We start from the raw sequence: 23,944 nt of genomic DNA on the forward strand, positions 1-23,944 counted from the left end.
GACGCTATGCGCACATTCCTCGTGTCGAAGATGTTTTGTAGATGTGTTTTCAGAACACCTGTTGGTTATTCTATTCCCCATACTATATTCAGAATCAATGTACATCCTGCACTTTTTATCAAAAGGCTATTATATATTAATAAATCGATTATGAGATTTCGAGGGACATTAAGGGATGATAACCTAAAGACAGGTTTACTTTTTCAACTATTCAATTGCCTCCGGTCAAAGATTTCCGTTCGTATTTATACAAAAAAATTCTGTAATAATTCTATTCAGACTTAATTCAGGCATTTACGCGATGCATATGAACAAAATTCGGTGGTCAATGTAATCGATTGAATCAACATCCGGCAATTTCGCGGTATTTTGTGAAGAACGAAACCCTGGGCCAAGCGGCTAATGAATATTCATGCCTCGTTCATATTCATGAGGTCAGGCCAGGCTATGAATTCACGAGAGGACACTTTAATGGCGGCATGATGTCGCTCGGCTCGTGGCTGTGGTTAGGTGTAACGGCGGTTTCCATCGAACTGGGTATGTATATTTGTCTAATTTTTGTTGTCTGTGCAGATTACAACTATATGTATTGTGTGCTTGCATATCACTGCTCGACTCGTCATGTGAAACGCTAAATCTCACGAGCTTTCCAGTGTTGTGCTACGAGAGAACAATTTCTGTGTTGGTCGTCTCGGGATTCCGTTGTTTATACCGAGAAACTACTTTTTCTAGTTGTAATTGTGATATTTTCCAACAGATTTAAGTTCATATATTTGAAACTGCGGGTGAAAGGAAGGAGAAAAGGGTGTTGGATGTGTGTTTGCAGGGTGCAGACTTCATGTCGCCACTGCTTGATCGAGGGGTAGCACTTCGGTGATAATTGTACCAAAACAAACAGTGGAAAGCTTTGCTAGGCGATTGTACTTTGCAATGAAAGATTCACGATTCGATACGTGGTCCCCTATATGTCGTGGGTCCTTTTGAATCTTCTTGTGACAGAACGAATTATAAAATACTTTCACGGCTTGCCTAGTAACAATTTATTTGTGAAGATAAAAATCTCGACAGGAATATTGCACCAAGCGTACACCACTGTGGAAGTTTAGGCCCGAACCGACTAGAACAAACACAATAACATTGACTTTAGCTCCCCCGAAGCCAAATAGCCCACAGAAGGATCAACCGGCTGTTGAATATTTGAATTGTTTGAAGAAAATCTGTAAATTCTAACAAACTTCTTGAAAGTGAAGTCGTTGAGTGTGCCTGAGCATTTTCTTCATATCCACTGTGTATTATATTGTGTTATGTGCAAGACGTGTTAATCAAAGTTCAATTGTTGAATCTATCATACGATAAATTTTGTAGGACTCCTCTGATCTGAAATATTTTGTTTTTGACCAGCTTATTTTAATTTATCATTTATGGCTTTAATTTAATTATTTTGTTTGAGGTAAAAATGTCTACAGTAAAACTTTCTTTCCTCTTTTTTTAACAAATATATATTTTTGATTTCATATATTGGTTTCAAATACTCAAATATTCCAAAATATTATTTTCTTACCTGAAATTCTTTTTTCAATTTCTGGTTCATTGGTAACAAAGGACTTACATGTGCTAAGTCTGCTGTCATCCTTTGTTTAGCGATATGATAGTTAAAAATTTATCCTCCATGTTGCATACAATTGTGGCTTTTCCATCAACACAAATGTGATTGTATATTTTCAAGAGCATGTTGTCCCCCAAAATGCATTCGGAACAGTTAATTGATCGAGGCAATATTCAAACCTTGTTACATTGCCCCTGTGACATTAGAATATCACTAACGAACACATGATTTAATTTCCTTCCCCTGTCATATGGTTTCCATTGTGTATGGGAAAAGGTTGTATATGAAAATGAATAAATATTTTACTCGACCATAAAGATTCTGTGATAAGGGCTCAGCTTGGGGCAATCAGGTACATGGCTGAATGATAGGGAACGGCAACACAAAATGTCATACTATCTGCATAACGGATGACAAAATTGGAAATAATTTTGTCGTGTTTGGATTTACAGTGACTTTCTAGTCCTGAATAAATACTCTTCTAAAATTACAACTCAAGTTAATTCTTAATTCCTGATAATGGCAGTTTTATTGAGTTAAGTTCATCATGTATATATGCTACTCAAAATTTGATAGGGATAATCGGATATGTCATTCTATTTAAATATACGCTTGGAATATGGGAATCAGTCTTGTGTATCATGGAAGGATAGAAATATCCCTATCAAAAGTGGAGTAGGATACTGTATTCGACGTAATAAGCGCCCCGCTCTAATAAGCGCCCACAGCGATATTTGCTAATATATTGGCTAGTGAACAATCCCAGTTAGCACCCCTTCCGATTGATCAATGTACACAAGACCAATTTATTCGTGTGTAATATGCACCCTCAATTATGGGCAATTAAATTGTGGAAAAATATATCTGTCGTATATAAACATTTCAGGCTGTCAGCATAAACCATGAAATTTATCTTTCAACTCTGTTTTTTTCACCAAAGTGATATTCTAATAAGAGCCCCCTATTTCTAATTTTGAGAGCGCCCTGGGCGTTATTACCATGAGTACAGTACTTGACTTCAGAATATGAGAATGTTTGATTCATTTGAGCACAAAAAGTTGTTATCGATTTTCTAAACTTGTGATTGTGACTATTCTGAAAATATTTTAATATGTATAATTTTATCATGAAATTTGTGTTCTTGTGTTTCTTTTAACATGAAACTTGTTTTAATTGGTTTCAATACAGATAAGAAGTAGTCTATACTAAGTCAACTTAACTTGTGTTTGAGATAAATAATAACCTGACTTTGTTTTGTAAAGAATCCAAATTTGTATTAAGAATGCATGTTACAATAATAGGCTGTTAAGTCTTGAACTTGTGTCCTCTACCTTTCTTCTCTGAAATTCAATAAATACTTGAAATCAAAATCAATCTTAAAAGGAAATATTTTTTGAAAATGTGATTACCTAATCATGTTATTTAATAATTGATGTCAGTGATTGTACATACCAGTTGGACACCCACAAGCACCTTTGTAGTAAAGTGATTTAAAAGATATTAGGATAACTGTTACTACAGAAAAGTAAAGTATATAACATTCCATGTTTTATGAAAAAACAACAACTTAATGTTTATATCACCTGAAATTGGTTGAATAAATACCTTTATAGTTGAAAATGTGCCATTAAATTTTTATTTGACTTATTTTAAGGATGAACGCTTTAAATTTATTAATGATATTGTCTATTTTCGGAATCATATAATATTTCCTTAAAGACTCATCTCGTTTCCTTCCTTGATATCAGTTTCGTTGACATTATCATTCAAATATTTGCTTTTTAGTATGACATGCATTTCAACAAAGTAAAACGTGTGTATATATATATGATGCTGTGTAAAGCTGAACTAATTAGGTTACCAAATCGACCAGTTGTCTATTTTGAATAATTGTCCGATATATTCATTATGGGGTCACTATTCAAGTACATAATATTTAGTTGTTATGGATAATTTGCTGCTCTTGTCATAACACAATAGCAATGTGTTGACAGGGGAACCTGGCTTGTCAATCATATGTCCAAAGTCATGGGGATGTTCAGTTCCACTTGTCAGCAACATTTGGGGCAAATAAAATATAGCTTCATGCCAAATTAGGAAAGGAGGACAGGTGTTCACATTTCAAACTTATATTAAATTCAGGGTACTTGGTTATTTATTATCATGATTGTCCAGTATGCAGACTGGAGGACATAGATGAAGAATAAACGTCTTATGTGGACTGTAGGCTGCAGTCTTTACCAAGCACTTTAAACAGTAACAACTTGGTAGACTAAGGAGTAACGTTTGTGTCTCTTTCTGACTGATCATTTACAACTGCTTGACGGGGCTAGTTCCCCAAGTTGACTGCCTTGGTGGTCTTGTGGATCTACATCTAGCGGAAGGTTACTGGTTCGATCCCCAGCCTCCATCACACAATAAGACGCCAGAAGATGGTACTTGTTGTTACCTAGCCTGGCGCCTGTCATTATGGGGATAAAACATTGACTTGTAGTCTTGGAGTCAGTGTATTATGTCTGAGTTGGGTATCTATGTTTCAACTAAGTTTGATATCTCAGGGGGCTAGCACTATAAGCCGACATCAGTCTAGGCTACACAGCCATATATGCACGCTATATAAGTGCAATAATCTTAGAACGCAATGTTAAACCCAATTTCATCGCATCTTGTTTCCTTAGTCCCCACCCAAGTATTTGGAACCCAAGGGCAGGTAACTCTATACACATTTCTCAGACATTGGGACATCTGCGTTCTTATGAAACAGAAGGTCTATCATTATCCATTATAAAATAAGAAACAAGAGTATTATTGGCCTAAATGTGATTGTTTGTAATTACATTAAAGGACATAATCAATATTCTTCATTTCTTTTATTCCAGTATTACTATTTGATAGTAGTTCATAAACACATGGTCATGATATAGTCAGAATCGTACAATCGACTCTGCTTTATGATCTATTGGATATGGAAAGGTTTTGTGGCTTTTTTTACTTCAAGTATATATCTACAACAATTTAAAACAAGGTGTCAAAGGAGTTGTTACTATAAGCATACCACTGGGAATATGGCTTTTTAGGGGGCTATATATGCCTTTTATCATATATGGTGTGTATAATTGTTGTACAGTACACAACATTGTGGAGTCAGTAGACAAGATCACCTTCACTTGATGTCTTTAGGGTTACCACATGAGACCTGTGTCAATGTTTTTGTGCTTCCAAGGTCTAAGCTTTTGGTTTCAATACAGACATATTTGTTAACTCAAGTTTAATATTGAATTAGGTGTCTGAGATAATTCTAAAACTGTTATTCAACCTAGAGTACTTGTATTCATATCGTCGGTCACACATGGCTGCAATTTGGTAATATATGGGTTTGTATAAAATTTGCCTTTATATATATATATGTATATATATATATAATGTGTGTGTGTGTGATCAGTGATACTTGCAAGATGTTGAAATAGAAAAAGAGAAATTGTCTGTAATAAACAGTTAAAAATATTTTGGAAGAGAATTATCAACCTGGAGAAATGAAAGTTATATGTGAAATAAAATAAATGTAAAATGTGGCTTGTCGGGCTTAACATTGTTAAGAAAGTGATAAGCAGCTGAAGCATGCTGAAGAATTTTAATTTCATTTTAAAAAGAATTTTATATAATAAAGGAAGATTAAATCATAGATACAGAATTTTCAGATATCATCCCAGTACATGTGCTGTTTGTGGTTTGTTTGCCCAAGCCTGGACTCTGTGGTTTGGAATTAGAATAACCAAGGGTTATTGTCAGATAGTTGGGTGAATCAGATCACAGCGTTCTACGTGACTTTCTTCTTTCCGAAATGATGGACGGGAATCTCAACCACACCAATTTTTGCCCCGAGTTACGAATTATAGGAAAAGAGTGGTCATTTATTTGTTGGCGTCCAATAATGCCATCATCCCTCTCTGGCTCCAGTGGTCGCGACGTAGGCCCCGACTATAATCACGGTAATAGTAGCATTAGACATGAAGCGCCAAAAAATAGCTGCACTTGAGCATTTGTTGAGACTGCTGGCCACTTGACACAGAGCTGACCAGAAAGATGTTGGGGAAGGATCATGATGCAGTTCCTGTCTGAATGCCCCAAGCACCCGTCGAGATGTGTTCTGGCTAGCAGTATTACAATTAGGTTTTTAAATTTGTCCTGGTTATATTCCAGAGTTGATGTGTGGGTGGTATTACGAGCCATATACTTTGAAAGATTTAACGTACCATTGTGAGAACCATTTTCTTTAAATTTGAAAGTTATAAGTGAAAAATATATGAAAAATGTGTGAATTTTCATGCTCTATCTCTTACTTCTTTATGTTTCCTTATAAGTTTTGTTTTCAAATTTAAGTGGACATTGAAAAATAACAAATTGTTCTCAAACATGACATGAAATGTATTTTTATTTAATGTTGCCTGAATATTCCTTTCCCTAATATTATTTACATTCATAATATACCCCACGAAGCCTATAAAATCTGTCATATTCATTAAAAAATAAAGTTTATGTTTATAATTCTATAGATAAATAACAAGAAATCATAGATTTACAACACTCTCAATATTGTGTATACATACATTTAACCCTATACACATAGTTTTATGATAGAATAATGAGAATATTGCATCTTCATGTTTTTTTCATAAATGATATTTCATATGATTAATATCTTCATTTGTAAAAAAATAAATTACAATATTTGATTATGGTATTTGAAAGCTATTAATCATCTTAAAACTAGAACATAAAGTAGAGTCCATTGATTAACATTTGCTTTTCTTATTACAGATATTTATGCAAATCTGCATTGATAAGTGGTTTAAACATGTTAAAGAAAATATTAATATGATATGAAAACTATATGTTTTGAATGAATTTTTTTAAATGTATTAAACGTAGATGTGTCCTATTTGGTGTTCGCTGAACTTTGTCCTGTTACCATGGTTACCGACAATGTACAATGATATGACAATGACAATAGGATATGACTGTCATTTTTCCATATAATGTTTGGAGACTGAGGAAGCCTAATGACTCAAAGCATGTGTATTAAGCCAGTAGCTTTAAACGGTGTCCAAACTCCTGCCAGTTATTGTGAAGGTATCTCTCAAAACACAATAACATTTCCCCATTGATCGTCTCTGTCAAGTGGAATAATTGCTATATCATTTTTCTAGCCTATAGGGTTCATGGTAAGAGCAAGCGTATTGATGTTTCACCCCATGGTAGTGTACTGTAATTATGTCTGATTCTTAGGTTCAAATGCTTTCTTGATGAAATGGCAAGTGGTGTTTTTTGTTTGCAAACATAATTCATGTTCAAACAACTGAACACTTATGTTAATTATTTTCCCATGTTAAAGTGATTTTCACTTTAAGTGTACTTGCCTAATAGCTGTTGCTTTGTTGAGTTCGATAAAGAGTGATTCCAGGGTAAAGACATTGCTTGATAGAAGAGGGAGAACATTAGAGGGAGAGTAATAGCTGAACACATATTTTTATGATGTAATTAAATCAGTAATGGGTTCAGTTCTATAAATATCATAATAAATACTTCTTAAAGTAGATTGAATGAGATTTATTCATTCGCAATAAATTATCATTGATTTTATTGCTGATAAATCTTATTGAATAATTTTGAACTTTTGAAGAAATTCAAAATTTATCTCCTTTTTAGAATTAATAAAATATAAAAAATAGAATTTGAGTGTCTTGGAATTTAATCAAATGTGAAATAGTTTTAGTATGTACATGTTTAGTATCGTAACTAGACACAAGCACCTCATGCTACATAGGCAAATAGTGAGAGGAGAAGTCAGGGAAAATAGAATATGATTGCAACTGTGCGTATTCAATGTTGGCTAAATTTAGCCCGGCTGTACATCATGCACTGGTATAATGAGTATATACTGATAATTGTAGGGGCGTAATAATGAAGATAGTTTATGGCCACATCTAAATATGAGCTGCATGTGCTTGTGATGACTAAGTCCTGCACCTGGCAGTGATGACAGAAGGGCGAGGATGAGGAGGAGGAGGAGGAGGAAGAACTCCTCCACAATGTCATTTGGCCCACAAATGTCTGTTATAATCATGTATTATGACTGTTATATCATGTCTTTATATCTGCTATGTCATGTATTATTATCATTCTTAGGGGAAAAGGGGAATATGTCATAAATGCTTATGTACATAATCATTTTGTTAATGACTGGATTGGTCGATATACAATTGCAATAATCTTGAATGCAACGTTATATCTTCACCTCACTTAATGACTGGATGTAAGATGAAATTATTGGGTGGACGGATGAAACAGCAGGGAACGAGAAAAGGAAACGCCACTGTAGATTATTCGACAGTTTTTCTGCCATGTTTATTGTGTGTGTTAGTTAGACAGGGTGGTTATAACAGACATGAGTTATGATTGAAATGTAGTTCTGGATGTAATGTGTATCATTAGGTGACAATGTTGGTTGAAGGAGGGAGAGCAATATTTGATATTCTTCTGTGTTCTGTATCAGACGGTGTCAGTTCATACATACAGATGGTTATTGAAGACGAAGATGATTTGTACTTTCTATCTCGGTATCAAATATAATTAGATAAGGTCAAAAATTTCGTGGACAATGTCCATGGTTTAGTTATGTTCATCTGATTACACAGCAGTAGAGCTATGCCGTTGATATTACCCAGCAGTATAGCTGTAGTGTTATTGCCCAGCAGGACAGTTGTGGTGTTGTTATTACCAAGCAGTATAGCTATATAGGTGTCATTATGCAGGCGCACTAAAATTCTGCCCAGCGGTTATTGTCCAGCTGTAGAGCTATGGTTGTGTTATGACCCAACAGTATAGCTATTGTGTTGTTGCCCAACAGTAAAGCTATTCTATTATCACCTGTAAGAAGTGCTTAAGTTTTGTTATTACCCAACAGTATAGCTAAAATATGGTTATTACCCTGCAGTAAAGCTATAGTGTTGTTATTACCCAGCAGTAGAGCTGTAGTGTTGTTACCCAGCAGTATTGCTATAATGATGTTATTACCCAGCAGTTTTGCTATGGTGTTATTACCCAACAGTAGAGCTACAGTGTTATTACCCAGCAGTAGAGCTATAGAGTTGTTATTATGCAACAGTAGAACTATAGTGTTGTTATTACCCAGCTATATAGCTTTAATGTTGTTATTACCCTACTGTTTAGCTATAGTGTTGTTATTATGCAACAGTAGAACTATAGCACTGTATAGTGGTATTACCCAGCAGTATAGCTATAATGTTATTACCCAGCAGTATGGCTATAACGTTGTTATTACGCAACAGTAGAACTATAGTATTGTTACAACCCAGCAGTATGTCCATGTTCTTATTACCCAGCTATGGGTTTATTATTACCCAGCAGTAGAACTATAGTGTTGTTGTTATTACCCAGCAGTATAGCTACACTGTAATTGTTATCCAGAAGAGTTATGGTGTTTTTGCCATAAATTACCCTGCAGTAGACGTTAGTGTTTATATAACCCATCTATTGAGTTTTCATGCATGTTAAATTACCTCGGTAATGTAGAAGTGGTAATACCCTGGATTAGATTTTTCATAATATGTTTTGCCCAGTAATTGAGTCCAAGTGTTTTTATTCCCAACAAGTAGAGTTCAAGATTATAATTTTCTTTTTCAAACTAATCTTCACCTCCAGGTTTGGGTTTGTTGTCCATGGTAAGTTTGCCAGCAATTGAAATATAAGCAATTCATGTTCATTGGTATGCATGAGGAAAAAGCAGCTGAAGAAGTATATCTCCAAGATGTGTATGTCCGAGATAGACACAACCACTCGAGTGTGTGGAGGGGTTTGCAGGTGGATGTTGAAGGCTGGGTAGAAGATAGGGTCTTTATTGACAAACGAAGGTGAGATATTTTGAATCCACCAGCTAATTGTAGGGACAGATTTACACGACTGCCAGGGCGTTCCCTTCCATCGCCTGAAGCAACAAATGTTTTGTCAACACACCTGACCGAGCTACCCCAGCCCCAAGAATGCTTCATCTTGATTCGCCTTATCCCACACTCCTAAATGCTTCAACAACCTTTTGCTCTACGCTGAAGAGGGAGGGAATATTTTCCCAATTCGCCACCAATATTTATACAGGAGATGTTGCTATTCTATTAAAATTTTGTGAAATGATGTTATTTTCTTCACCACCAGATGTTCATAGCAATTTTGCCGTGCCGAAGGTGGAGAGTAGAATTGCTCTGTTCAAGTTGTACGGGCCCAATATTCCTCCTAAACCCATTATGTCTCCGGTTTGTTGGTTTATGGAGCAACTGAACCTAATAACTGACTCAGCATAAAAAAATATATCCGATAATATGTTTTTAAACTGCTCAGTACTCAGCTCCGAGGCAATGGAATTTAAAAAAACATCCCCCCAGCAGCTTAAGGATGACAGGATGAGGTGCAGGATGAACACTGGATGTGTTCCCCTTTAGCTATAATTTCATGAAATAATTAAGACAGCAATTATTCGATAATTCTGTCAAAAATGTTTAGAAACCTAAGCAGTTCTGTTACCAATACAAATTATAGTTTAGAATTTGGTAATTTGGTTTCCCTGTTATCAAATATAAAAAAAATATCTGTATGGAATGAATAAATATGTTGAAAAGATGGAATAATGGAATAAATATTTATATCATTTATTTTCCAACCCTAAATGAAGGAGAACACAAGAAACGTGATGTAAACAGTAATCCTGGATGTATATGCTTAATAGGGAATATATTTTATATTTGGTGTAAGATCAGATACACAAAGGTTTTAAGGCAGCTCTAAATGTCAGATTATTATCAGCATTGATGCTGTGTTGACATTCATTTGATATTTGCATATATTTAATTTGTCTTTGCTTCATACGCACACTGGCCTGTAATTATGTATTTGTTTATATTAGCCTGTTTGCTTATATCAGTATGTGTGCCAGGTTTGGGGTAATAAGCCCTTCCTACCATAATTGGTCGTTCTGTTTGAAGCAGGCCTTGTAGATGACTTTGTGTTTGCTGTTACTAAATAATAATTAGCAGTGGTTGCCAGGAGTGTTTGGTAACCTGAACAGTTTATTTCTTATTAAGACTACAAAGTATTAACGGTATACTGCAATACGCTTTTCAAACAATACCAATTGCAGTATTTTTTTCTGTGTTCTGGTTTATTGGGTTAAAAATAAAATACAAGTTTTGTTATTATTTGTATCGTTTAAAACCTAAAATCTACTCAGAAATTCGTTCACAAATGATTTTCTCTTTCGACAAAACGGCGTAAGTGATTGTTCTCTCTCCCTGACCATGCTGACTTTGACATCATAATATTGACTTTGCTATGTACAAAATAGCATCTGCGTGTACAATCAGTATCAATCACCGTCAAACGATTTAGCTCACAATATATCGCAGTACAGATACCTGTATCGCAGTATATTGCAATACATTTTTTTGACACTATTTCTTATTGTATAAAAACATATCTTTTAGGTCATTTAAACAGACTACGTACTGCAGTTGATACAGACTAAAAGTGTTCGTAATTATGTAAAGTATCATTATAAAATTATAACGATCATAATGATACGTTATGGTCATAAAGCAATGAAAATAACATGAAAACTGAAGTCATGGCCATGATAATGATTGTCATTATAATTATTTTCGAGATAATCAAGTAAACGCTGGAGGGAATCCTGGAAGAATTGCTCCACTGATGTGGCACCTGCAAAAAAAATGGGGAAATCCAGAGGCTTGAATATTAAATTTCCTTAAAATAAAGAACGCAGTGCTTGATAAATTGGGATAGCTGTGATCACTAAGGGCATAATTTCTTTGTCGCCACAACAATCACATGAAATTGAGAAAATAGCGAGATGGGCGTGAATATCACGGCACGTTGGCTCCAGGACTGTCTAGGAATGATTGAGTTAAAAACTCATCACACTTGAGGACGGACTTGTCGTGTAATTGTCAGTTACACAGGGAAAGAAGCTTACTAATTACTGTCACTCATTCTGGCAATTGACAAATAAAAACGGAGACCCAAAGGGTCGTCCTTCATGACAATCTGACCTTGTTAACATATGACGTCTCCTTGTCTCATATGTGGCCATTATGAAGTGTTTTAGGGAAATATGATTAAGATTGGCGATTATTTATGGTATACGTTATTTACCATAATTACATTAATCACAAGAAGTTGGTAACTTGATGTTTTAAAGCATGTATTAGGCCTTTTTTAATCTAAACGTCTTTGGAAGCGGCGACATATTGACTTATAATACTTTTGTAAAGTTTTTTACAGTAATTGTTAACAATCCCTAACTGCTGAGTATACGTTCTTGCACATGTAAAATAACAATTTCAAACAACATGCTTATACTGTAATTATGAAACCCAAGATTGTAAGCATAAAAAATTCATGTGGTGGAATCTGAAAAGTGTAAATAACCTTTATTAAAGTTCATATTTCATTGGCAAGCTCAATCATTGGTCTCCTCCATTTTCACTCCCAAACCAGTAATTACCCTAGAAAAGAAACCAGTTACCGTCTGTGCATCTTTTTGTCTCCATGTTAATTCGTGTAGTGTTTTACTCAAACACATTAAAACATCCCTAGGCGCTGCGAAGAAGCCATGTTGAATGTGATTGGAGCGACTTGCTGGAGCCGCAGTGACGAGAGCACGCCTAGTGCATTGTAAGAGTTCAGAGGAACCCTGTCCTGTTCATTGACCAGGAGGGACGAAGACATTTTCTCCTGGAGTTTTGAATCTGAAATATCTACTTGAGCACAAGTCGTTAATAAAGGTCACAGATCACACTGCAAACATTTTGAGCCATTGTTCTTTCCACTCTGATTCTGAAATGCCATAAGAAACGCAACTCACTGTGATTTATGGATGTGTTCTGAGAATTACAGGAACGTTAGCAAAGAAAGCTATGATGAAACAGAGATCTGTGTGATAAATACAAGTTGATCTAGACAATCTCCCAAGATAACGACTATGTGGTCGGATGGCTGGCCCTTTCTAACATTTTGTATTGATCCCAGGGTGTTGGGAAGAGAAATATTTGCTTTGTGAAGTCATTTTGGGCAACCATCTATGATTAATATGTCTAGAGCTGCTGCAAGCTTGTTACTGTGGTATTTAGAAGTGGTAACAAGGCTATACGACTGTTATGTTGATTTAGGGATAAAATTGTTTGCTCAAACAAACATACTTGGATCAACCCTACTTTCCTGGGGCATTTTCGTCACAACTGTTATTGCATGTTATGCATATAATTTTATGTAACTTCCAAACATAGCAAAATATCTGTATCTATTGATTTCTGTAAACTTTTGATTAATAATACAACTCCCTGATTGAAATTAAGCTCATTAACAATGGACTAACTCATTTTCTCCCAATTACATGGATCGATGCCCATGATGTCAATCACTGGATTGTCTGGTCCTGACTCTATTTTTTTACAGACTGCTGTCATATCGCTGGAATATTGCTGAGTGCGGCATTAAACAAACAAACAAACAAACAAATCAAAATTAATGTGCCATCCACACTGTTATAGTTTCCTGATTCAAATTTCAGATCTTCATAGATAACAAGTATCAACCTACTTTCCCAAATCCAAGAGATTGGGTATTATAAGGTCAACATCTTGTCAAGAATAAGATGATAAGGACAAGATAATCTCATTGTACGTATGCACCCACTTGACAACAGGTACAAACAGGTTAGGGTATTATGCAAAAATAAAGTATCACTTTATACATGATAATTATGATAACAAAAAAAAATTGAAATGTTAAATAGTGCCGCTGTGGCGGAACCTATAGAGGGCTGTATCTGACATTTCTAACATGCTGTGCACAAACACCCTATACCATTTGTATTAGGTAAGTTTTTTGTATTATGAATTCCATAATAGCTTGTTGAGTATGTGTTAGATGTAATAATCAAAGAAACTACAAGAAGCTGAAGAGGTTATATAAGGATTGTAGTCTCTTTAAATTTTACATATACATGTATGTGTAGCTGTGATGGAAGCACCTCTGAATTCCTTGTTGAAATATATGGGATATTGGTATAGATGACAATTCTATTCAGTAGTTTGATCTGCAAATAAACTGTAACTATTAACTGAATACTAGTATATCAGATTGGGATATAAAATACCTTTCATTGTAACAATTATTTTAATTATTTATGCAGGCATTTTGTAGATAAAATAAAAACATTGACAATTCAGAAAAAGTAGGTTCGAATCCCAGACTGGACTCAGCCTCCAAAAAGTATGAGAATCTGTACTTTACTCAGAAAGTGTTATCCCAAATATAACATTTGTTACATTTGACCACTTTCTAAATGGCAGTGTACTTCATGGAAAGTACTTCAAGGAAATACAAAATATTTTTTACAAAGAATTGCACTCAATCACTTAATCCTGAAACATGTATAGCAAGATATTTGCATGGTGATGTATTTTCTCGAAGACTTTGTGTTACTTTTAGATAAGTTAATTGAAAGAATATATTAATCAATTTCAGTGTGGACCAATTTGCCCTGTATTGTTTGTTACTATTCACACGCAACATTGTATCATATGAAGAACAGGTGATATTTGCTTGACCCTGTTCGCAGTACAGGTATATATAATAGATTGTCATTCTTCAAGTGTGCTATAGAAATTTATTCCGCAGTAGATATTGATAATTCACAGATGGTCAGATGGTTTGAAAATTGGTTTCTTTGAAATACAGACCTATTGTATTCATTCTTTGTGTTAATTTGTACTAGACGTATAAATCAATCATTGTGAATTTATAGATGATTAATTGACCGTTAATCGTTAGTGTGGTAATTCAAATCATTAGAGTCAAATTAATTTGGTCAAGATGCCATTGTCATGAAATGGGGTATTTGTGAGTACATTTTGTACTTGGTCAACCAAATTCAAGTCTTTGTATTTCTGGGAAGTATTTTGACCACATGCATTGTAACACAAACGTTAAAAGACAATTTTTGAATCCCAGTTTCGCCCTGATTGTGTCTTAAGTTTGTCAGCTTGTGGTAATGCCTAAGACCCATATCACTTCTTTCGTCCCATTATCAAGCTGATTATATATGAGTAAAGTACTATTCACTGCAGCATTAAACTAAATTGAACAAAAATGAAAGAATGTTTAAATATACAGTAAAAACCTGTTAATCAGAAATGAACCATTCCCAGTGAAAATGGTTCCGATTAACAAATTTCCTGATTTATCATGTTTATAGATAATGGGTACTTATTTTTCTTCATATTTTCCCTCCATTGCAATCGGCATATGACCAATGTAACCATGGGGTATTTAAAGTGACAAGAGACTTTGTGTTTTTACGTTGGTTTTAAATGTGCATGACATTTTCTTTTTTTCTTTGCATATTTTTCAGAAACGTTTCCAAAGACAAGTTTTTTCCTTGGATTCTCGAGATATGTGTGTACCTTTTGGCAGCTTAGACCACACGGTTAATAATGCCATGCTTTAAGTCCCAAATGTATTGCAAACTCTGAAAGAACTATATTTTCGTCCAGAAATGTATTTAAGTAGACCGTCAATTCATTCCAGAATCAATTCACAATTGCACTTGATAAAAACACATGGACAATATTTTCTGGCTCCACGTTACAAAAAGTGCAAACATTTACATCAATTATTTTCATGTTCAATAATTCTTTCTCTGTGTAAATAGTTCCATGAATAAATCTATAATGAAAGTTACTTAATAGCTCTTTAATTGTGTGGTCCAATCATTAAAGGTTCAATGGTTTCACCAAGTTGGTAAATATCTAAGACCTGCATCACTTCAGGCTTTCCTCCCACATCAAGCTGACATGATATGATATAACTGAAATACTGTTGATAGAGGTGTGAAAATCCACTAGCTTTATTCATACATAGAAATTCCCAAATATGGATGTCTGCAAAGCCAGGTTGTCCAGACTAATGAGGGTGTGCTTTATTCCTAGTCAAGTATTTGATCAGACTCCATTAAGGTAAAAATGACCGCCGCAGAGCATCTGCATGGAGAGTGGAAATTTGGTAGTTCAAACCCCGGCCGCGTCTTACCAAAAGATGTTAAAAGATGGTACTTGTTGTTAACCTGCCTGGCACTTGGTATAAAACGGATAAAACAAGGATTGGTCTGCTCGGAGTCAGTATACTGTCTGATTCCATTAAGATAGAAATTACAACCGCAGAGCATCTGCATGGAGAGTGGAAATTTGGTGGTTCAAACCCCAGCCGCGTCTTACCAAAAGATGTTAAAAGATGGTACTTGTTGTTACCCTGCCTGGCACTTGGTATTAAGGGGCTAAAACAAGGACTGGTCAGCTCGGAGTCAGTATACTGTGTCTGAGTGGGGTATTCATGTTCAACTGCTGTATGGTAATAGGTATCTCCCTTGGTTATCACTATAAAACCAGCATAAGTCCAGATGAGTACAATCAGCCACACACTCACGCTATATCAGTGCAATAATCTTGAATGCAACATTAAACCCATTTCACTCCGCCTAAGATAAAAATGTTATTACATGGAAATAATGTCAATTATTTGTGCAATAATGTGAAATTGCTTGTAGACAGAATATTTTAAAGTCATGAGAGGAATTACAGAAATTCCTGCAGCAAACAAACTGAAGACAGGAAAGAGAGTGAGAAGCTTCCACAACCACAGGAAATTGGCTGTGTGCTGTGCAGCCAATATTTCTTGGAGCAATTTATCTTGCGGACATCATGTCAAAATTTCTAAAACAAGCCGCTTCCAATTTCCAATATCTCTAAGGCAAACTAGCCTGAGAGGAATATTAATATCAAAATCTTATTAGTATGTCTTAGAAAGCTAAGTCTGTTGGAGGCATTAAGTTAACACAAGTCGTTCACAGTTATTGGGACCTACATGCAGATAAGCTCAGATAATGACACGTCAATCAGCAATGGGGCTCATTCTACCGACGAATAATTCCCTTCAATCAACTCATTTAATACATTTCCACAATTGTAGGCTGAACTGATAGTGAATCAGGCTAGAATCATGATCATATCATGGCCTACAGTGATTTCTACAGTTTTCCCCACATGTAAAATTCACCATGGAGAGCAAGTAGAAAGTTTTTATTCACTTGCGCACAATCATCTCGTGCTTGAATTGATCAGCATAGAGACATTTCATCCCAAGCCTGCACTGGGTTTGCTTTATATTGACTCTTCTTTGGAGAAGTGTAAAATTGCTTCACAAAGCCGAGCGAGTCTGAATGACTTTCATTGTATCAGGTCTATGATGAAAGCGGATCCAGGCGATTGCCTTTCTAATATACTGAACCAGATGTCACCGCCAGACATGGCTGCTCAGTATTCACACTGAACATGTCACACACAGGAGGTGGCTGTGCTGGGTTGTTTCTAGGAATTTAAATTTAAGTTGGATGATTTTAGCTTTTCAGCAGTGAAATATATATAGATATATATTTATATTTATATAGATATTGGTTTTTGTAACTGTATAGGATTATTATCATGATTATAGTTTCTATAGTATGGGTAGGCAGGTGGGGTGTATTTCTATGAGTCTAAACTGGAGGTAGCTATATTTAGATTTTCTATATGAGTTACATATCTGAATAAATTATATTTTCTTGAAACTTCTGGTTAGGGGAGTTGAATTTTGTACAATAAGTTAATGATTTGAAGAGTTGTAAGATGTTTTAAGTGCATATCATTCAGGTAGGTGTCTTGACAAGAAACCAAGGCTTGCATGTAACAAGCACCTGTTAAAATAAAGATTGGTTGGTCACAATGACCTCTGTGTTCGGAGGGGGGCATCAGGAAATGTTAACTTTCAGGACTGTATTGGATAATAAATGTTTTCAGGGTGAGTCTAGGACATTTTCAACACAAGTTTTAGGGATTTTGTCACTAAAGTCAATGAATTTACAACTAAACATCACTGTCATAGATGAAATGAGATGAAATACTTGAAAGTTTGTGCCCGTTCAAAAACACTTTTTTTTGTGTTGGTGGTACTCTCTAATGATTTCTGTTGATGAAATTTATATGTTGGTCATCTTTTTGAAAATCTCTTTTTTTGTCTTACAGCTAACTGATCCCATGGCAAGACAAATTTGTTTTTCTTGTGTATTTTGTTTATGGAACCACGGACCTATAGTTATACAAGTCGGTGATGGAACTAAATGAACTTTTGAGAATTAAAGAAAATAATAAAACAGGAAATGTGAACTTTCAGGACTGTATTGGATAATAAATGTTTTCAGGGTGAGTCTAGGACATTTTCAACACAAGTTTTAGGGATTTTGTCACTAAAGTCAATGAATTTACAACTAAACATCACTGTCATAGATGAAATGAGATGAAATACTTGAAAGTTTGTGCCCGTTCAAAAACACTTTTTTTTGTGTTGGTGGTACTCTCTAATGATTTCTGTTGATGAAATTTATATGTTGGTCATCTTTTTGAAAAATCTCTTTTTTTGTCTTACAGCTAACTGATCCCATGGCAAGACAAATTTGTTTTTCTTGTGTATTTTGTTTATGGAACCACGGACCTATAGTTATACAAGTCTGTGATGGAACTAAATGAACTTTTGAGAATTAAAGAAAATAATAAATCATTGTGGATTGAAAATATTTGATATGGAACATGCTGATTATTGTTCTGTTTCATCTGCTACTTTTGCGGAAGAAATCACTAAAAAGTAAATACCAATTAAATATTTGAGTATTGTAATAAAAAATAGGCAGGGGAGAAAAGAATCTTTAAATATTTTTTTTTAAATTAAAAAGTCAATGACTTAATTTATTACTGCATTATGTACACACCTGAGGGGTTTAATATTTCTTTTTGAAAATCTGTTCGCTTTTGTGGAGCAGGCAGAAGAAAATGTATTTATTCCAATTGTCAATGTCATTCAGACAAGAAGTTACTAGCCGTGATTATTTCATGTTAAAGATATTTTATTTGTTTCTTCATATATTTTTACAATCAATATTAAGTGGTTGTTGGATTTATGAGACTTATGATTTATTCGGTCTGACCCAACAAGAAATAAAAATTGATCTGGACTAAGAATATTAAGTTAAGTATGTTAGTCATGTCAGCAGTTTGGTGTCTGAAATCCTATGCCATTTGGTTATTTTCAGTGAATAACAGATCATCTTGACATGATGGGTACATGAGAATGATAATGTATGGCCTCAGATATTGCTGGATGATGTGGGCCTAGTTAGGAAGCTACACTCATGAAAAGCTCCTCTTTAACACCAAGTAGTGTTTGAGTTTACAGTGGCTATAGCTCTGCTACTGGCTGACAAATGGCAACACCATTTCTTGAGTACTCCGAAAGTGTGTGTGTTTCATGCTATGCATTCCATTACAACGCCTTCAGGGTTGTCTGACACAGGGCAATCAGCTTAGCTGCATTTCATTCTTGTTACAACAGGAATTTTCATTTGTTTTGCATATTTTTGTCTTCATGGATATTCCAGACATGATCGCAAAATGTTTGTGCTCGCTTGTTTACGATCGCTTTATTTATGGAGGTCTGAATGAAAAGTGTGTTGTAGGAGGTTTATTTGATTAAGATTGGTGGATATATGCTGGAAATATTTCAAGAGCATTCAGGGGAATGTGATGTCTTTGTAAATATTTGTGTTGCGTTTTGCGTATTTGAAACTCTATAAAGGCATGAAGCATACCTCAAGGGTTCTTTGAGTAGTTTTAGCAATGTTATTTTCACAACACACTTGACATATCTTTTAGACCTATATTTGAAACTAATTCATTAAAGCTCGAACATTGATAACTGGAAATTGTTTATCGTAATTATTCATGATACGAACAGATACCTCTTCGGCAGATCATTCTGCGAGTATCTTAACCGTGAAGATACGGGTTAGAATAGGTCTTCAGCAACCCATGTGACTGCATGTTGTAAGAGGCGACTATGAGGATCAGGTGTTCAGGCTCGCTGACTTGATTGATGCATGTCATCCTATCCGAGTTGTGTGGGTTGATGCTCATGATGTCAATTACTGGAATGTCTGGGGCAAACTTGATTACTTACAGATCACCATCATGTAGCTGGAATATTGCTGAGTGCGTTAAACAACAAACAAACAATCTTCATGAGATGCTTCAACTATGAGACTGTACAAGTTCTATTGTTCAGATAGATAACGCTGCAATATTACAACTATGACAGCTGGCTTCAAGTAGTCAAGTCTGGACCAGCAATGTAGTGATTAATGTCATGAGCATCGATCCACGCAATTGGAATACTATAACATGCCATCAACAAATTCACTGAGTCTGACCAACACCTCTTGGTCGCCTCTTACAAGCATATGTTGCTGGGGACATATATACTTATCAAGAATCCCCACTGGTCTAAGGTGATTCGGTAAAGACTGCATATTAACATGAAGCTAGTTTAAAGATTGTACTTGGAGAATAAATTGCTTTAACCTGCAGGTTCAACAGGAGACAGGTGGACATTGAAGGATGGGGACAGTATTGATGCTGTATGATAATGAGCTGGTTTGTGAATAATTCACGTTTTTAATGCTATAATGTCCAACCTCTCTGGTGCCAACAGTCAGCAATGACTCCTCCAAAAAGTTTGATGTCTTTAAAAATCACATTATCTGTCTCTAATAATTTAGCATCTCGATCTCAAATTAGTTGAGGTGAACGTTTGGGTTAAAATGTGTATTATGTATTGTCAACATAGTTTGAACATGTTGCAGGTTATATAAGTGATTTAAATTAAATTTAAAATAATTCTTGTTTGTCATCTTATTTATAAGAAAATAATTTCTTTTGACAAAACATATATTAAATTTAATTATTTTCAAATAATATCTGTAAATGTCTTATTTAGGGGCTGCAGTATCAGTGAAGACAAAATCACTTAGATTTTTTTTAATATGATGTTTCCGTACATACTAACAGGTGCTTGCACCTTAATCAATATATAGAAGTTGGGTGGCTGTATCCTACAAGGGGGTTGAAGTAGTGTAAAATTATTGTTCTCCTGAGAGGATATCATCCATCCATGTCATTCAAAGAATATTTATATCTACTACTCCTATAAACATAGAATATTTGTTATTTTAATTGTGGCTAATCTTGCTTACAATCGCCAGCACCTGAAGGGATGGTGTAAATCCTGCTGAAGTCCATGCAGGTAGCAAAGGTACTGTAAATCCCCATGGTCTACTTGCAGTTGAGATATTTTTAAATTGTATTGTTATATATGGTGATATCTTTTTATGGTTATATGCTAGTTTTAAATATTAAATTGGATATTCTAGTTATTTTACTGTCCTTTGTTAACAGGTTTTTATTGTTTAAATGTATATACTATGTATAACATTTGATCATGTTGATAGTCACGATATTGCTGAATTCCAGCCGATGCGACTGTTAATGTTAACTCACTCACTCATTCATATCGAAGTTGGAACTCTGTCTTTGTTATCAAACAGTTGACAAGATTTATATGCATGATCAGGGTTTTACCTTGACTTTCAAAACTAGGGGTCCAGGGGACCCCCAATAATTCATGTCAAGGGTCATGTAAAGTAATGAAATGGTGTAGTGTACTGTCAGGGATAGAAATTAGCACTAGGCCACGAGCTTGCATGGCCTGATGTAGTTTTACTTATGCTATAGTTGAAGGTATCCAAAGGGCTGGTAGAATTTCGAACATCTTTGGGATGTAAGATTTGGTAATTACTTTAATTTTGGTGCAAGTAACATTAATGTGCTTCCCTTCGTCCATTGTAGACTTTTGTGCGTTCTGGTCTTTCATTTCTGTGGCGTGTAAAACACTGTTATGATGGTATTGACAGTTTAATGGTCTGGCAGTTCTTGACCCTGTAGGTTTTTTGTAAGTTGACATTCAGAAATAGCTCAGGTAAATGACCACTGCTTGAGACTGGGGTACCATGGACAAATGTGAAATCAATGCTTGTCATTTGTGAGAAAAGCTTCTTCTCGATTTGGTCCCAATTTTGGCCCTCGGTACATTTTGACACCATGCATGACGCCTGTAAACACATGCTTAAGTACACAGTTAAGTGGAGTGCAGGTATTCTGTGCGAGGACAAAGTGCTTTGGTGGAAAGTGGTTTTCAGCTGGGTGAGCTGGGACAAAGTGGAAGAGAGTCCTGCTCATGGGACTATGGTGTGACAGTCAAGATGACCCTTGACCCTTCATTAACAATTGATGTGGCTAGAAACCGATATTCAAAGGTCTCTGAGCTTCGCCTGTAATGAGGATTTAATGCATTCTTCCGTCTACAGACCATTATGACGGAATCATTGAGGTGGTTCTGAGTCATGCCTCTATGACTGAATGGGTTCTGTTTTTGAGGTCGACCTTCTGACATAGGAGGACTAATCTCGACACCGGACAATGAAGGCCATTTTGTCACAATGTCCCTTGTACCAAATGCTTGCCACAAGATCCACAGACAGGCATATTGTCACAATATCCCTTGCGCATAATGCTTGCTACAAGAACCACTGAAAGGCATACATAGCAGAAACCTATGAGCGTTGGTTTGAATCCTGGTTCGCCCTAATCATGTTTTTAGTTTTTACAGCACCATACCCATCATCGTGGGTTTCCCCCAAATGGTAAACATGTGAGACCGTTATCACTACAGGCTTTCCTCCCACTTTAATTGGACATGACGTGATATAACTTGTAAACTGTTCAAACCAGAGATAAACCCAACCAACTTCACTCACTCATGCTTGCCTGGAGATTCACTGAAGGGCGTATTGTCACAATGTCCCCTCTACCTCATACTTGATATCACTCACTCACTCACCCTGTGAAAATGTGATGTAGAATAGGTCTTCAGCAACCCATGCTTGCTGTAAGAGGCGACTGACGGGATCGGGTGGTCAGAATCGCTGCCGTGGTTGAAGCATGTCATCAGATCCCAGTTGCGTGGATCGGTGCTCATGATCCCAATCACTGGATTGTCTGGTCCAGCCTCAATTATTTACAGACCGCTGTCATATAGCTGGAATATTGCTGAGTGCGGCGTTAAACAAACTCACTCACTCACTCACTCACTCACTCACTCACTCACTCACTCCTGCAAAGGAACTCTTGAGTATAAAGGAACTCTCCAGTGTCTGAATTTCCAGAGCTGAAAGGAGGATGACAGGTTGCTTGGACTGAGAATGGAACAAGGCTGATTTTTACATAAAAACATTGCAGCTCTAGGTTCTGTCGGGGCGACTAGCTGCGATGCCATGGCTGAGCTGTTACATATGGCATTGGGCACTGCATCATGAACCACTGTCAAATCCATCCATCTCACTGGTTCCTCACCAGACCTCACCATGTTGTAACACACAACAGTTGGCCCTGTGTCACGTTCGGCTCACCTTGACTTTCATCAGAGGGTCAGATTTAACTACCTTTTCACCATAGACGCCCCAAAATATTGCCATGCTGTTGCTCATCAATATTCCCTTCCTCTCTCTCCCACCTTGATGCCTATCAGTGGGTCAAACTTCAGAAGGAGTGCAAACTCTTGGTAAATTAATTCTGCCATTCCAGTCCCAGGTGGGTGATAGCTCTGTGCCCCTCCGAGGGGGAAGGCAGTCCACACATGGAATCCATGTTCTCCCTAAACCATTTTAAACAAGCACCTGCACATCTGCACATGTGTTTGCTGGAGAACTGCCTTGACAATAACACTTCTCAGTACTACTTAGAGATATACTATACATCTAATTATGAATTTTGAGCTGTTTGGTTAGAAGGGGAAAAAAATCAAGAATACGGATGGAATTTTGGATGGGTTGTCAGGAAAATCAGGTTAGGGTATATCATATGCAGGGTTGGAGAGACTCACTTGCACAATTTCAAGACTCTTTGAGTGTCTGGGTTTCAGTAAAATGGACTCAAATGAATCACATTGTTTGTTGTTTCAGCAATCAGCAATATTCCCACTATGTGATGGCAGTTTGTAAATAATTGAGTCAGGACCAGACAATCCAGTGATTGGGATCATGAGCATCGATCTACGCAATTTGGATACAATGACATGCATCAACCAAGTAACTGAAACTGACCATCCGAATCTGTTAGTCGCCTCTTGTGACAAGCATGGGTTGCTGAAGATCAATTCTAACCAGGATCTTAATGTTAAAATGGATCATGTATGTCAATAAGCACAATACCAGCA

The 23,944-nt window shown here is 35.9% G+C and overlaps 1 protein-coding gene across 2 annotated transcripts in view; it reads left to right on the plus strand.

Moving 5' to 3' along the window:
* The first annotated feature begins 460 nt into the window (after positions 1-460).
* LOC124150673 (activin receptor type-1-like) overlaps positions 461-23,944 on the plus strand; it is a 53,378-nt gene continuing 29,894 nt past the window's right edge. For both annotated transcript variants that reach the window (XM_046522670.2, XM_046522680.2), the window contains exon 1: positions 461-537. In XM_046522670.2, the coding sequence (XP_046378626.1) occupies positions 480-537 (58 nt within the window). In that variant the 5' untranslated portion in view covers positions 461-479. The remainder of the gene's footprint in view (positions 538-23,944) is intronic.

Source organism: Haliotis rufescens, unplaced genomic scaffold, assembly GCF_023055435.1.
Source record: "Haliotis rufescens isolate VD_foot unplaced genomic scaffold, xgHalRufe1.0.p SCAF_4, whole genome shotgun sequence".
NCBI lineage: Eukaryota > Metazoa > Mollusca > Gastropoda > Lepetellida > Haliotidae > Haliotis > Haliotis rufescens.